Source organism: Equus caballus, chromosome 11 (genome assembly GCF_041296265.1).
Source record: "Equus caballus isolate H_3958 breed thoroughbred chromosome 11, TB-T2T, whole genome shotgun sequence".
Lineage (NCBI taxonomy): Eukaryota > Metazoa > Chordata > Mammalia > Perissodactyla > Equidae > Equus > Equus caballus.
In genome coordinates this window covers 31,070,044-31,084,424 of record NC_091694.1, presented here as the reverse complement: position 1 = coordinate 31,084,424, position 14,381 = coordinate 31,070,044, and the positions used below count along the sequence as shown (strand labels likewise).

At 40.0% G+C, this 14,381-nt stretch overlaps 1 protein-coding gene across 5 annotated transcripts in view; it reads right to left on the bottom strand.

The window, feature by feature from the left end:
* ANKFN1 (ankyrin repeat and fibronectin type III domain containing 1) overlaps positions 1 to 14,381 on the bottom strand; it is a 371,662-nt gene that overhangs the window by 24,753 nt on the left and 332,528 nt on the right. For all 5 annotated transcript variants that reach the window (XM_070226368.1, XM_070226369.1, XM_070226373.1 and 2 more), the window contains exons 17-18: positions 12,990 to 13,158; positions 3,284 to 3,450 (exon numbers count right to left, since the gene is read on the bottom strand). In XM_070226368.1, coding sequence (XP_070082469.1) covers positions 3,284 to 3,450; positions 12,990 to 13,158 — 336 coding nt within the window. The remainder of the gene's footprint in view (positions 1 to 3,283; positions 3,451 to 12,989; positions 13,159 to 14,381) is intronic.

Below are 14,381 nucleotides of genomic sequence, written 5' to 3'. Positions count from 1 at the left end.
ATAGATTGGCTATATTTAATGAGCTGTGTTTCTATTACAGCTTAGGAGCATTTGAAGCATTACGGTATATAAATTATAGCCTAATTGCCCTTTAGGCTTTAGCAGCTCAAAATATGCCAGGCTTCAAGTCTGTGCACTTTGACATTTCTGCTCATGTGCTGTCTGTAAAGCCTGTATACCTTATCTACGATTTTATGCACCTCCTCTGGCCCAGCCCTCCCCGTTTCTGGCTGTACTCCTTGGCTTCTTTTCCTCACTGTATTTACATAGACTCCCTTGCTCTTTACAATGTTTGGTTTGTGTAGTGACTTCAACACTGTCTTAGATCTGGAATCATACAAATGCTCTCACGGCTGGTGGTTGCCTCTGCAGGTTATGGTGTGTGGTGGACTGAGCTGTGAACGCCAGTGGGTGAGTGGCTGCAGCTGGTTTTCATTCTGAGTGAGAGAAACTGAGAATCCCAACATAGATAAGGGGAGAGATGATCTCACATTATCTGCAGTCAATGAAGTTATTCATGTTGGATGGAGCAAGGCAGTCTGCTGAAGGCTATGGGTACAGGGAGATGGTCTCGTTTTACCCTAGCTGAGAAGTGATTTTTTTGAACCCTTTGAGAATTGGCTTTTATCCAAGTCTACATGTACCTGGCTGGCTGGAAGGAGAGTATGTAGAGTGGACTCTCAAGTTACCTGCTTTGGGAGACCAGAGCAGGCTAGCACTTTGAAGAATTCCTGGCCTGGCCTGCCTTTATCCATCTCACTTAATGCTGTGATGAAAGGGAAAGAGAAAAAGGTAGTGGAGCCCTAGGTTAGGTGAAAACGGAGTAAGGGTAGTCATCAGGGAGTAAGAATGGAGCCAGGAACTCCTGGAGGGGTTTGAGACTGGGACAGACTGAAGAAAGTCAGCCTTTTTGTTGCATGAACATACTGGATTCAGGGAGGCTTAAGTGGAGTAAAGCAGAAACAGAACCTATGGCATGGTTAGAGAAGTACTTCTCTAGAAATATTTATGGTTTTTAAAGAAGTCATGAAATGTTAGAGCCAGCCAGGCCCTTAGAAGTCATCTGGTTCAATCCTTTCATTTTACATGTGAGGAAATTGAGGCCCCTGGAGATCAAATGAATTGTCTAAAACTCCAAGGTTTATCAGTGGAAGATTTAGGACTAAAAATGTATGCTAATTGACTTCTGGTCATTATTCTTACTATGTTCCATTGTCCCTTATACTGGGTTCAAAAGATAAGCCAGTCTTTCATATTCTCCTCATGCTTCATTTTTCTTTTTCCCCACACATTCCCCCTATTGATGTTCCACTTTTATTGGAAATAAAATAAATGATGTAAATGTTTTGAATATTAAATTCTCAGGTCAAGAGAGCAAGTCACTTTTTGAACGGTTTATTTCTTTAGTCTGAGAGGTCACCTAAGATATCTCATTTATAGAATGAGAGAAGTAGGATAGGATTTGTCAGCTCACCACTTTGCAAGTATATTATACTGTTTTCTTCCTGAGTACTTAATAAACCCCAAATCTTGCATGTTCATGTTTCAAAGCATTTTCCCTTCTTATTAGTGAACGAGTGAATGAATGAATATATAATTTATTGCACACTTATTATGTTCAGGCACTTTGCTGAATGCTGTGCATGCATTATCCTGTTGGATTTTCTCAGTAACTCTGAGCTGGTGCTATTAGTATCCTCCCTATTTTACAGATGAGGAGATTGGGATTGAGAGAAATTTCTTCGCCCAAAGTTCACAGCATTTCCTTATCTTAGGTCCTCATTACTTCTTGCCTGGATGGTTGTAATAGCTTTGTCTCTGGTTTTCCTGCCATTAGTCTTCTTCTCCTTAAATCTAGGAATGAGATGCAAATCATTTAGTGAGCATGGCCAATGAGAGTGAGTGCTTACCGTAAACCACCAGTATGGCCATACCAGTGCGAATGGGAGGAATATCCCCCCTGATTGAATCTATCCTGAACAGCTATGAGAGCCTCTAACTTACTTCTCCAAAACTTTGGCCAGGTCCCTGTTGCTTATAAAGTACAAATTTCTTGTAATGGCCTTTAGTAAAGCTCTTGTGATCGGATCTCATTGCTGCTTTCATTCTTGCCTAATTTCTCATTACCATACTTCACTCCGTTTATGTCCCAACAAATCTTGACTACTACTCATTCCCCAAATACTATTTTTCTGTTCTCTGTGCCTTACCTGTTGTATACTTTTTCTTTGAATACACCCTCCCCCAGTCTGTTTCTTCTCACTATACTCTAACCTCTCCCTCTAGGCCTATCTCAGATGTTGGTTCCATGCTTTATCACAACTGTTCTTAAACCTACAAATGTAAGTAAGTTTTTACTTTTTTGTGTTGACACAGAACTTTTTTTTTGTGCTTCTGTTTCAGCACCTGATTCATTTTACAAATAGTATTTATATACATTTCTTGCCTACTCTAATGGATTTTAAACTCTTTAAGATCAGGGACCATGTCTAATTCAACTTTTTATTTCCCTTACAGTGCCTAACACCTGGCTGTTCAACAAATATTTATCAAATTGAACTGAATATAAATCATAGTGATATTTATCACAGGGGTATTGCTATTATACTATTTTATTAATTGGGTAACTACAGGCAGAAAAATCGTAAGATTTGTCCAGGGGATTTAGAGGCAGTTTCAGACCAGATCCAAATTCTCTTGATGTCTAGCCAGTACTCCTGTCACAAGACCCTGAGATGTTGCCATAGGGCCTTTCCAGACAAGACTGTGGACAGGGAACACATTTTCTAACCTTGGTAGCCACACATTAAAGTGTCAACTCTGCTGGAAAGAAGTCTGAAGCGTGAGGAATCTTAGGTTCAGCTAGATTTGAGTTAGCATAAAGTGGTGGGTTGTTTTCTTCTCTTTTTCTCTGGGATATTGAGTTAATACAATTTTTCTGTCTGTTGGAATTATCAGTGCGCTATTGGGTAAGAATAATATTCTGAGCACTACTCCTTCTGATGGTGATTTTTCTCTCCAATGTGATAAGCCACTGCTACCCACCACAGTGGCTGATGCAGCTCTTAGTAACTCTGTGATTTACCTGTAGCTTTTTCTTAAGTCTTTGTTTAAAAACTCACATCTCCCTGAGCTCCATACATTTTAACCAAATCAACTGGCTACTTGTACACTGCAGTCTTTAAATTTAGCCCAGATTGCTATTCTTTCTCATGCTTGGTTCTCATCCCCTCCACCTTACCCCTTCTTCCATCCTTTTACCTCAGAAGAAACAAACTATTACCTGAATGAAATCTAAAACCTGCTGGTGTCTTTGTTTGGCAGCTGCAACCTCGCTGTCTGAGATTGCTTCCCTCAGGGACTGTTGGGTATTCAGAGAATCTAACTCCACAACAGCAGAAAGGCGGCAATACAGACTAATAAATTTCTCCCTGTAGCTGCAAAAATGAACTGGAAAACAGACAAGCAAAATAAAGCATGTTAAGATCTGGTATCAAAATAGAGAAATTCATACCTCAGAGAAAACAAGTTGAATGAAAACGTGATTTATTAATCCTATCAGTGGAAAATATTAAGCCATAAATAAATTATAAATGTGCTCTTAAGGGGCTAGTTGTCTGGCTTTAGTCAGACAGTATTCCCTTTTAAGGTTTACCAAGTCCTGGTAAGGTATGGGGAAGTGGGGTTGGCTTAAGTTGCAGTTTATGTTCAGCCCCTACAGTTGAGGCTGAATATATATATAGATATATATTGGGAAAATAAGTTTGCTTATCACTTTAAGGAAAAAAAAGCCAAGTAGCACTTTGGAACCGGTTTTGATTTCAATTTGTGATTTCCAGTATGTATTTTGTGTGCTCCTTTCCAAAGCCAGAAGTCCCAGAAAATACAAGACATGCTTTTCTCAGAGTGTCTATTGTCTGGTTGGAAAATATCCCTAAGGACCTAGTATGATGGGTTTTGATCCTCCTCTTGCCTCTCTGCTCCTCAGCTCTTCTAGAAGGATGATGGAGCTGATGGCTTGGCAGACCATGTTTGTCTTCAGCAGACTTGACCTTTCTCTCTCAAAAGATAATGGGCCAGAGGCCAGAGGAGACAGTCTTCATCCCCAGCATGGAGGAGGGAAAGAGTAGTGTGGGAGTCAGCCTGGTGCAGGCGGCCTGAGGTGGTCAGATTTTCCATACTTCTCTGACTGGCTCTGATCATATACCGTAACTTCAGATTTCAGTGGGATAAGGAAAGCATCCTGATTCAGATTAGTATAGTACCAGTCTCTTCCTGGTGATTGTTGAATTTGGAGACTCACCCTCCAGGAACCTCACTTACTCTGTGTACCTCTGACCTATGCTGGTGCGTTACATGCTTTGGAAATAGGGCTGCTATAACTCAACAAATCTGTGGGAACATTTTTATTCTTATTTCTTTGGTGAGGAATTCTAGGAAGAACATCTAATTATTGCCTTTGAACCTCTTTGCTTTTGATTCTGGAGACCCAGATATGATCATTTAGGGATGTTAAAACTACACTACCTCAAAATGGGGCATCTGGTGATCTCTACACCATGTGAGGAAGCCCTACATCTCTGCATATTGAGGGATTTAAGTGTACCCTTCAATTCCCATCTTACCACTGCCACTTCCTTGCTTGATTTCCTCTTAGGATCAATCTCAGATAAGTGTAAGGGTAATCCGCTTTGTTTGTATTTCTTCATGTGGAAGTGGAAGAGAAGAATGGGGTGAGGGCTTCAGAGGTCCATCCTTACTCTAGGTGTGCACCATTTCGAGGAAGTATTTCTCAGTTTGGGTAGTCTCAGTTCTAGGCTTGTTTTTTTTCTCTCTTGTGTCAGATCTTTCCTTCCTACTTTCTCTACTCTAGCACTTCTTTGCCTGACACACAGAAGAACTGATTTCATACAGGTTTCTCAGTAAATGACAAACTATCGAGCTTCTCCCAAACAGTCTACTTCTCCTGATATTTCCCTTCTTAAAGACCTCCGTAGAGCTCCTTCTTGACCTCAGGGTAAAATCCAAACATCTTAACACCAAAGGGAAAGCTCCTTGTGATCTAGGATTTGAATATATCTTCAATCATATCTTGCATCATGCAACCACCCTCCACCCTCCACCCACATTGATCCTAAGCTTTGATCTGGCTTAACATATTCCAGGTTCTTTTGTACTTCTGTGCTTTTAAACTTGCTTTTTCCTTGTCCTCCAATATCCTTCTCTACCAATACCTTTAGGTTAGCTGCTTCTGCTACTTGAAGATTCAGCTTGAGTATCTTTTCCTCAGTGAAATCTTCACTGATACCTCCTCCCTCCAGGCAGAACTAGTTTCTTCTGTGCTCCTAAAGCCCTAGTTTCTAAATAATCGGGACACTTAACCTGCTTTATTGTAGTAATGTACTTGACTGCCTTGGTATTAAACTGTGATTTCTTTGAGGGCAAGATCCATGTCTCCTGTTAATTTTTATCTTCTCAAAACCTGGAACATTGTAGCTTCTCACCTAATTTTTATTGACTAAATGATGAAATAAATTTGTGCCCTGATCTGAAGAGGGCTGACCCTTCCTCTACAGTCTCCTGTTTCCTTCCTTTCTCTCTTTTATCACTGCTCTTTATTTTCCTGTTTTGAAAGGTGTATTTCAGGTCTGTGATATTTATTGGCAGCTCTACAGGAAAGAATCACCATTACTTTGTAACTTGCTCTTGACCCTTGTAGCTCCCTGAATGTGTCTGTATGCCTTTCAAGGAGGGATTATATCCTGTTAGCACTTGACAGATGTCCTCTCTTGGCTGGAGAGTGAAGAGAGTGAAGTGTCTCTCAGCCTGCCTTTCCAAACCAACTTGTAAAAAAAAAAATTGGCTTTTTTTCCTTCTTTCTAAAGTATGGCTGGGAAGATAGGCAGAGGACTGAAGAATTTCTTTAAAGGAAACACTACCAGTCCCATCTGAATTCTAAACTCCAGAATGTCCACAGCTTTCTCTTGTGTCTCTTTGCGGTAGGAGCCTTGGATCAGTGGGTGGTCTTAGAGCGCCCACACCACCCGTGCCACTCACCACAGTGAGCTATGAGGACCTGTCAACTACAGTGCTTCTCTTTCCTGCTCTAGTGGTTTTTATCCAGAGCCTTTAATGTTACTTTAACAAATGTTACTTTAACATAGTCTTTTGTGGTTTAGCAATGATACATTTGGTAGCCATCACTGAGGAGGGGAGGATAGACTGGAAGCTTCTAATTTTTTTCTAATGTGAATCACACACATTTTACAGACAAAATGGTATAAGGGTACAATAATGCATTATCTGGACCACATGATTTGTTAGTGATTTACAAACTAAGACTAATGTTCTGCATTGTTTTCTCTCTCTTTTTTTCTGCATAAGATAGTGGCAGACTAAAATGCAGTCGGCACCAACACTAGAAGTCAGATTAGGAGTATAGTAGAGTGGAAAGTACTGAAGTTTAGGCATCAGACAGACCTGGGTTTGAATCATAGTTCTGCCACTTATTACCTACGTGATAGTGGCCGTGTAACCTAGGGGAACCTCAGTTTTCTCATATCTAAGACAGGGATAATAATTCCTACCTAGGGTTAAATAATATGTATATAAAGTGCCCAGCACAGCATGTGGCACATATCAGATATGAAATAAAGTTTTGTTTACACCCCTACCCCATTCCCCCAGGAAGAATGAGGCTCCATATTCTTATTTAGTAGTTAGACTATTATTATAGGATTGAGATTAGAATATTCTTCCTAAAGATCTCTAGCTTGATAAGGTCCTAATCAGTCTAGGTCAGGCAGCCTAGTTTGAAAGCTAAGGAATCAATAAGATTACCTCCTGGGGTCAATTTAGTTCCATGATTCTTTGCCAAGGTGTCAGAAAGAACCTGGGCACGAGATGCCCCTCTAAAAATTCCTGGTAGTCAATGAGTTGACAGTTGGAATTCAGGAATGGTGTCCTAAATCATGAAAAATGGGCATTAGGAATGAGAGTTGAGACTGTGCCATTTCTTGTAAGCCTGTGGCCTGGATTCCATTAGGCTCAATGCCTGGATATCCCACAGGCACCTCAAAACTCATCATTTGTCAGACTGAACTCATCATCTTTCCCCTCCCCCAAACCTGTTCCTCTCTTCATATTTCCTATTTTGGTAGATGGCAACATTATCCATCTCAGCACCCTATTTAGGCTCTCTGGCTCCTCCATCTTGTTCTTCAACCACGTTAAATCAATCACAAAGTCCTGTTGATTTTAACTCCTAAGTTCCTCCTGCCTCTGCTTTCTCTTCTACACGCTTACCTCAGCTACCTGGTTTAGACTCTTATCATTGCCCACCTGGACCAGTCTCTTAACTATCTCATTGCGTCTAGTCTCAGCCCTTTTTTGCTCTCCTGCAATCCATTCTCCACAGAGCTGCCCAAAACCAATAAGACCATATTATTCCTTTTCTGTAAATCTTTTAATAACTCTCCATTGCCTACAGGACAAAGTCTAACCTCTTTAGGATGGCATAAGTAGCCATTTGTGAATTTGACCTTTTTAATTTTTACTTTCATCTCCTGTCACTCTTCCTCAGATGCCTTAAGCATCAGTCATACTGAGCTACTAAGAGTATACTTAATTGGGCTGCATTTTCCCAGGTCTCCAAGCCTTTGTGCATGCTATTCTGTCTGCTTAAAATGATTTTCCTTTTCTGCTCTGCCTTTTCTTTTCTGGATGTTTGTTTATCCTTTAAGGTCTAGCTCAAGTATTTTCTGTGTAAGAAAAGATTAGGTGTCTTTCCTCTGAAATTCAACAGCTTACCTCTTACATCACGGCTTTCATTGTATTGGGACTGTTGGTATACATGTCTGTATCCTCTACTGGATTCTAGGCTTCTGGTGGGCAGACTGTCTTATTAATGTCTGTATGTTTAGCCCCAACACAGTACTTGGCACACAGTGTAAGTTCAGTAAATGTTTGTTGAATGAAGGATGAAGCCAAGCACCGAAGTATGAAATGTATACCAGGCTCCAAACTGTCTTTTTTTAAATTCCCCAGTTGTTTAATCTTTCTAGTCCAATTAGTATGATTCATAGAGCCAAAGAAATCAATAAAAAATCAAGTTTCCTCATCATAGGCTTGCTGTCAATTGTGACTGCCCACAGCATCAGGGCAGGGCGACCTCCTCAGTGGAGGCTAGGCAAATCCTCAAGAAGCCATATCACTGGACAGTGTTTCTAAGGGCTCATGATACTGCTTTTCCTTTTGTTTCTGGGAATAGTATAAATAGTGACCCTTGTCGATCCCTAGGCACATGCTTTATTTAGTGTAGAAGAGCGTCACCCTGCTCCTATCCAAAGAATAGGAGAGTGTCAGCCCTCAGGCTATGGAGGAGGGGGTGGGTCTGAAATTGTACCACTTTGCTTCAGCTTAGCCCTTCTCATAGAGATCTCACACTATCCTATATGATGGTCTCTCTCTCTCCCACAAGTAATCCTGTAAAGGAACACCCTATGAGTTTGCCCCAGCATAGTCTTTACTCCAGGGGGCAGAGGGCTAAGCTACTTTATCGTTTTGTCCTTGCTAGATTTATTTAGTGCTGGAATAGGCACAGATACAGTTTTCCATAGCTGGTTAGCAAGTTATTTATGATTCACTCAGGCCACTGGCAGGAACACAGTCAGTTTGCCAAATCTCAAATCCTTTCATCGGACAGGGATGACTTATACAAGTCAAACTGAAATGTAGTGTAAATGTTTTATTCTAATTTACATAATCTCATAATTTGCACCTTTTCAAGTTTCACTAGAATTCCTCTGTTGTTATTACAATTTTCTGAGTTCTGGCTGAATTTCCAACAACATTCTCTTTCTCAGAAGTGCTTAGTGTATCTGTTGACCTTTTACTATGGACCTATCTATGGAAGATAGAAGTCTCTATTTATTAAAAAAAAGTAGATTTTGCTTAGCATCTTTCTTAGAGGGGCTTAGGCCTGCTATAGCAGGCTTTTAGGAATTCCTACAGAAGGTATCATTAAATGCTTAGTGAGCTGATGTCAAATAGCGGAAGTAGCTATGCTAATCTGCCTCTTGTAAAGCCCTGATTTCTTGGGGATAAGATAGAGTTGGTCATGATTCTTACTAAGGCCCAGCAAGTTTTAAAAAATTGTTGCTGCTGGTGCTGAAGTACAATAACCATTGTACTAGAATGTATTGATTTCCTGCCACTGGCAACATTTCCTCCTGATCCCTAGAAAAGACTAATAGAATTGTGTATGCCAATGGAACCAAGCCCAACAAAGTGGTCTTTTCTGGAAACTTACATGATCCTTATTAATCAACTAGAGCGTGAATGTTATGGTAATGAAGGAGGACGAAGAGGGTAAGAAGTTATGTTTTACTCTAGGGAAAAACATTTTAAAGTCAGGAACTATTGAGGCCCAGGCTTTGATCTATAGTCTGGTTTTCATAGATGAAAGATAGTATCTGATGGTCTTATATTGCTTTTAGTATTAAGAAGAAGTAAGACAGGTCAAAAAGATGGGCACTGTAGGATTCTGTTACACTGTGCTATGCTAACTGCATCTCTAGTTCTATAATTTCCTAAAATTTCTTTATCTCTGTGTTCTAGGCAGTACTACTTGAAGTGTGATCTATGGATTGGCAGCATCATTATCAGCTGAGAGGTGGTTAGAAATGCAATTCTCCAGTCTCCTTCCCAGATCTACTGACTCAGCATTTCTGGGGTGTGGCTCCAGACATCTATTTTAATAAGCTCTCCAAGAGATTCTTATGTACATTAAAGTTTGAGAAGCACTATTCTTGGGTATCATATCTTAAAGTATGTTTTCTATGGGTTTTTAATAGGTGCTATGCCAAAAATGATTCCAGTCATTGTCAAATGAACTTGGAAAATGCTGGGTTAAACAAAGTTAAGCTTTTTATTTTTTATTTTTTTTTGTGAGGGGGTACTACTGGATTTTTCAGAGCTTTTAGTATGTTATTCTACTGCTCAGAATTCTCCTTTGGATTCCCAATACACTTAAAGTAAAATCCAAAGTCCTTATCATGGCTATGCGGCCTTGCATGATCTGGCCCCTGTTGACTCTGTGATCTCATTTCCTGTCTTTGTTGCTCTTGCTTACTACACTCCACCTACGCTGATCTCTTAGCTATGCACACTCTTACTTTGAGGCCTTTGCACTTGCTGTTCCCATTGCGTGGAAATCTCAGGTCTCTGCTCAAATCTGTCTTCTTCAGAGAAGACTTCCCAGGTCATCCTCTCCAAAATTGTAGCTCCTGTCACTTCACTCTAGTCTCTTACTTTGATTTATTTTTCTTCATAGCCTTCACTACTGTCTGGCGTTTACAATATTATTGTTTGTTGATTGGTTTACTATTTGTCTCCCCAGCTAGAATTTAAGTTCCATGAGGAGTTTGTTCATTGCTGATTCTTCAGTACCTGGAATAGTGCCTGGCACTTAGTAGGTTACGTAATAAATATTGGTGAATTATGAACAAATTAATGCAGAGAAGAAATTGTAAAATAGAGAGTAACAACAGAAGGACAAAGTGTGGCTGCTCCAGAAGAGTACATGAGCCTCTCAGAAAGCAGGATAGAGAGGATACTTGCAGGGCTTGGTCCTCCAGGGTCTTGGGAGTCAGGTACTGTTGTGATTGATACCAAACCATTGGTTCTTCCCACCAAGGCCATTGAGGCATGGGGAAATGAATTTCATGTATTTTGGCCTGTAATCATGGAACACTCACGACCATTTCACACAGAATGGACTCCTGGTTAGCTCTCCAATGAAGTGTTTTCCTTAGTTCTTTTCCCTGTCAATTATCTATCCGTGGAAAATCATTCACTTTCATGGCTTCAGCTGTTGTAAGTAGACACTAGCCAAATTTCTGTGTTGATACCTTTCTCTCCTGCATTTCTCCTGCCACTTGGACATGTCCACTTGGATGTTGAATCAGCACCTTCAAACTCAAGATTTTCAGAGCTAAAAGCATTACTTTCTTCCCCAAACCATTTTCATCTCTGATTTCCTTACTTTTGGTAGTGGCAGCAACATCTTCACAGTCTTTGAGGCTGAAAACAATGGGGGCACTCTAGAAGTCTCTAGACTTCACCTTTTCTCATTCAAACAGGTGCCCACTCTTGTCAATTGCTCCCAATGTTTCTTACGTCTGTATGTGTTTCCTTTTGTTTTGTTTCTACCCTAATGCTAGACTATTATAACAACCTCTGAACTATCCCCCTAATCCTGCTTCCAGTCCCTCTTAAATAGATTCCTTAGTCTAACTCTTAAGGTACTGCCAATATGGCAAGAACTAGTGTGTACAGCTTTATATCCACTATTTCCTCATCATTTCTTTGGTCTAACCAAACTGGACCACTTGTTTCTTTCCTGACTCTTTCTGAGTTCTTCTGTTCTCATGTCTTTGCGAATTCAGCTCCCCCCGACAAGAAAGTTTTCTTTATCATCCATGTTTGTTAACATCCTGTCTCACATCAAATATTCTCTCCTCCAAGGCAGCTTTGTGATATCTTCTTTGAGAACATGTGCTTTCTTTTCTTCTTTCAGTATCATTTAATATGATTTTGGCACATTTGATGTCATTCAATAATAATTTGTATTATTATTTTACTCCTATCACTGTACTGAAAGTCCCTTGAGCGCAGAGCCTTTGTCTTACTCATCTCTGAATCTCCACAGTAAGCACCCAGTGTATACTTATTGACTTGAATTGAAATACCTTGACCCAAACTATATTTTGTAATTTCATATATTTAGCAATGCAGTTAAAGCATGGACTAATAATGTTTGGATGGGGATCTCGTTAAATGGTTACATTCACATCCAGATCTCTTGGGGGTGGTATGGCCAATGCTATTAATCATTTGACACAGAAAATGTGCAGAAAGGTTAAGTAATTGCCAGTACCACACAATAGGGGACCTAGGACTCTCAAGTCCCAGTCTACAAGTCTGATTCAGCTAAGTTTCCCTCCTCTGGAAAATAACAATTGCTGTTCATTAGCTTTTGGACATCTGAACTGCTTGGAGCAAGGGAACTGAGAGGCTTAATCCATTTAACCTCAAAGGATAAATTCAGATTCAGATGGCCAGGTCTCAAAATGAGACATCAGGCAGTTGCCTTGTCTGCTTCTAAATCTGGTGGCTGGGGAGCAATCCAAAGAGTCTGCCTTCATTCTGCACACCCAGTCACTCACCCTCCCGTAAATCCTACAATTCATTTGAACTGACGGAACTCTTGCTAATTGCCTCTTATTGCCCTGTTACAAGATGAAGCATGGGGAAGAGACAAAGCCTTCCTATTCGCATTTCCAGTGGGCAGCAGGGGTCTCCGCAAAAATAGAGAAACTGGGGCCTAGGCTATTCATTTTTGAAAGTCAGGACTAGATTTTCTACCATTCAGAATCTACATTATAATCACAATCCTGGGAGACGCTGTCATTTCTCAAATGGTCTGCTAGAAATTTAGAGTCTATTTAATATAGTCTATTTAATAAAGCAGCACTACATAAAGTTATAGACTTTTTTTCCCTTCAAAGTGATACACATTCTACATTTTAATTTCAGTATTTTTCTTTTTCCCAGTTAGAGGAAAGAGAGAGAACGAGAGAGAGAGAAAGAGAGAAGGGGCAATGCTTTTCATGAAAACATCAGTTCTTGTATTTATGTTTTAAGAAAGCAAAGGGCAGGCAAGAACTGCAGCCTGATAACTGAACTTTCTGTTTAGAATTCCCTCCTTTCCATTGGGCCTTAGCTAGGTTTCAATAATTATTGCTCAGGCACATAGTCTTGGAGCTTTGCTTTCTCTCAGACTTGTACACAGTTCTAGGAAGGGTTGTTGCCAAAGCCATCATGTGATTTATTGACCCTCCACTGGGACAAGGGGGAACAGATATAACTTTGTGATTTTATTATAAGGAGGCTGGGTTAATATTTCTAGGTGAAACAAGCTACTATACCAAGTTCAAACATCTGAAGAGGGAGGTTAAGAAACCCTGAGTGTGGGGTGTAAGGATTATTCTGTCCTGGGGCTGTACAGACGTCGTCTGAGGCAGGGAGCAGGAGAAGAAAGGACACATTGTGACCCATTTCCAACACCTCCTGTGTGTAGAGGCGGAAGTTCCTTGCCTGCAGAGGGACACGCGCGGAGGAAAAATAGGAGAGTTACAACATGGCACTTACATAAACAACACCAAACTGGCATAAAACATCTAACAAAATTACAGGACTTCAAGCTTGGAATTTTTATACAACATAAATATTAGGGTTCAGCCCATTTAATAATGCTATATAAAATCAAGATTTAAGGCAGTAATGTTCCACATAAACTCTGAAAACAACGTTTATGCTTCTTATAAAAGCAGAAAATGATTGCATTCTGTGGGCTTTTCAAAATGATGAATATAATTACATGAAGCAACAAAAATGGATTGAATTAAAAATCCACTAGTTGCAATTTAAGTTGGTTAAGGGGGAAAAATGTAGTTTCTGGCCAAGGACTGAAAAAATTTTACAAGTATCCAAAAAAAAAAAAAAATGTTGTATGCAGTCTTAGGCAGTTAGGCAGCCTTCTCCCAACATGTATATGTAGCCCGAGAGTCACCAATGAAATATGAGCTGCTTCAAACCTGCTAAGCCCAAGAAACCTTTAATAGTATCTACTGTCACAAGTACAGCTAGCATTTTTTTTTTCTCCTCCTGAGTACATGGCCACCCCTGGAATAATCCGGCTGCTCCCCTCGTGTCTTTATGGCATCTTGTGCAATTTATTCTTCATCAGTGTTGACTTTTTTGAACTAGTCCTGCAGTATTGATTTACAATCAGAGCAGTACCCCAATGGAAGAGCACTCTTGAGTTGCTAATCTATCCCACTGCCTCCATGGATCAGAGGTCAATTCATGGTTGTCTCTCTGTTATTTAAAGAAAGCCAGTCACTCCTGTAATGATCTTCCTGTTTACAGGCTAAACTTGGTTCATTTTGTGTTTGTGTATAGGGATGGGGTGTGTGTGCGTGTGTGTGTGTTGGGTGGTGGTGGGGGTAGTGAACATAGGCCAAAAATAAAGAAAGAAAGAAAGAATTCAACCTAATGCTACATCATGTTAACTTACTAGACAGGGCCTAATAAACTTTTACTATTTTCTTCTATGCCAACAGTTTTTCTTGAAGTTGCTTATTAGTAGAGGTTAGGTTTGTACATTTTGGTTTAGATAAGACAATAATTTTGACAGTAAATTCTCTGTTTGTGGAAAGATAGCATGGCATAACCTTGGCCGTTGCTATAGATTATACTATCACTAGTCTTCCATTCTTAGATAATCTGTACATCTAATATACACTTATTTATTTATT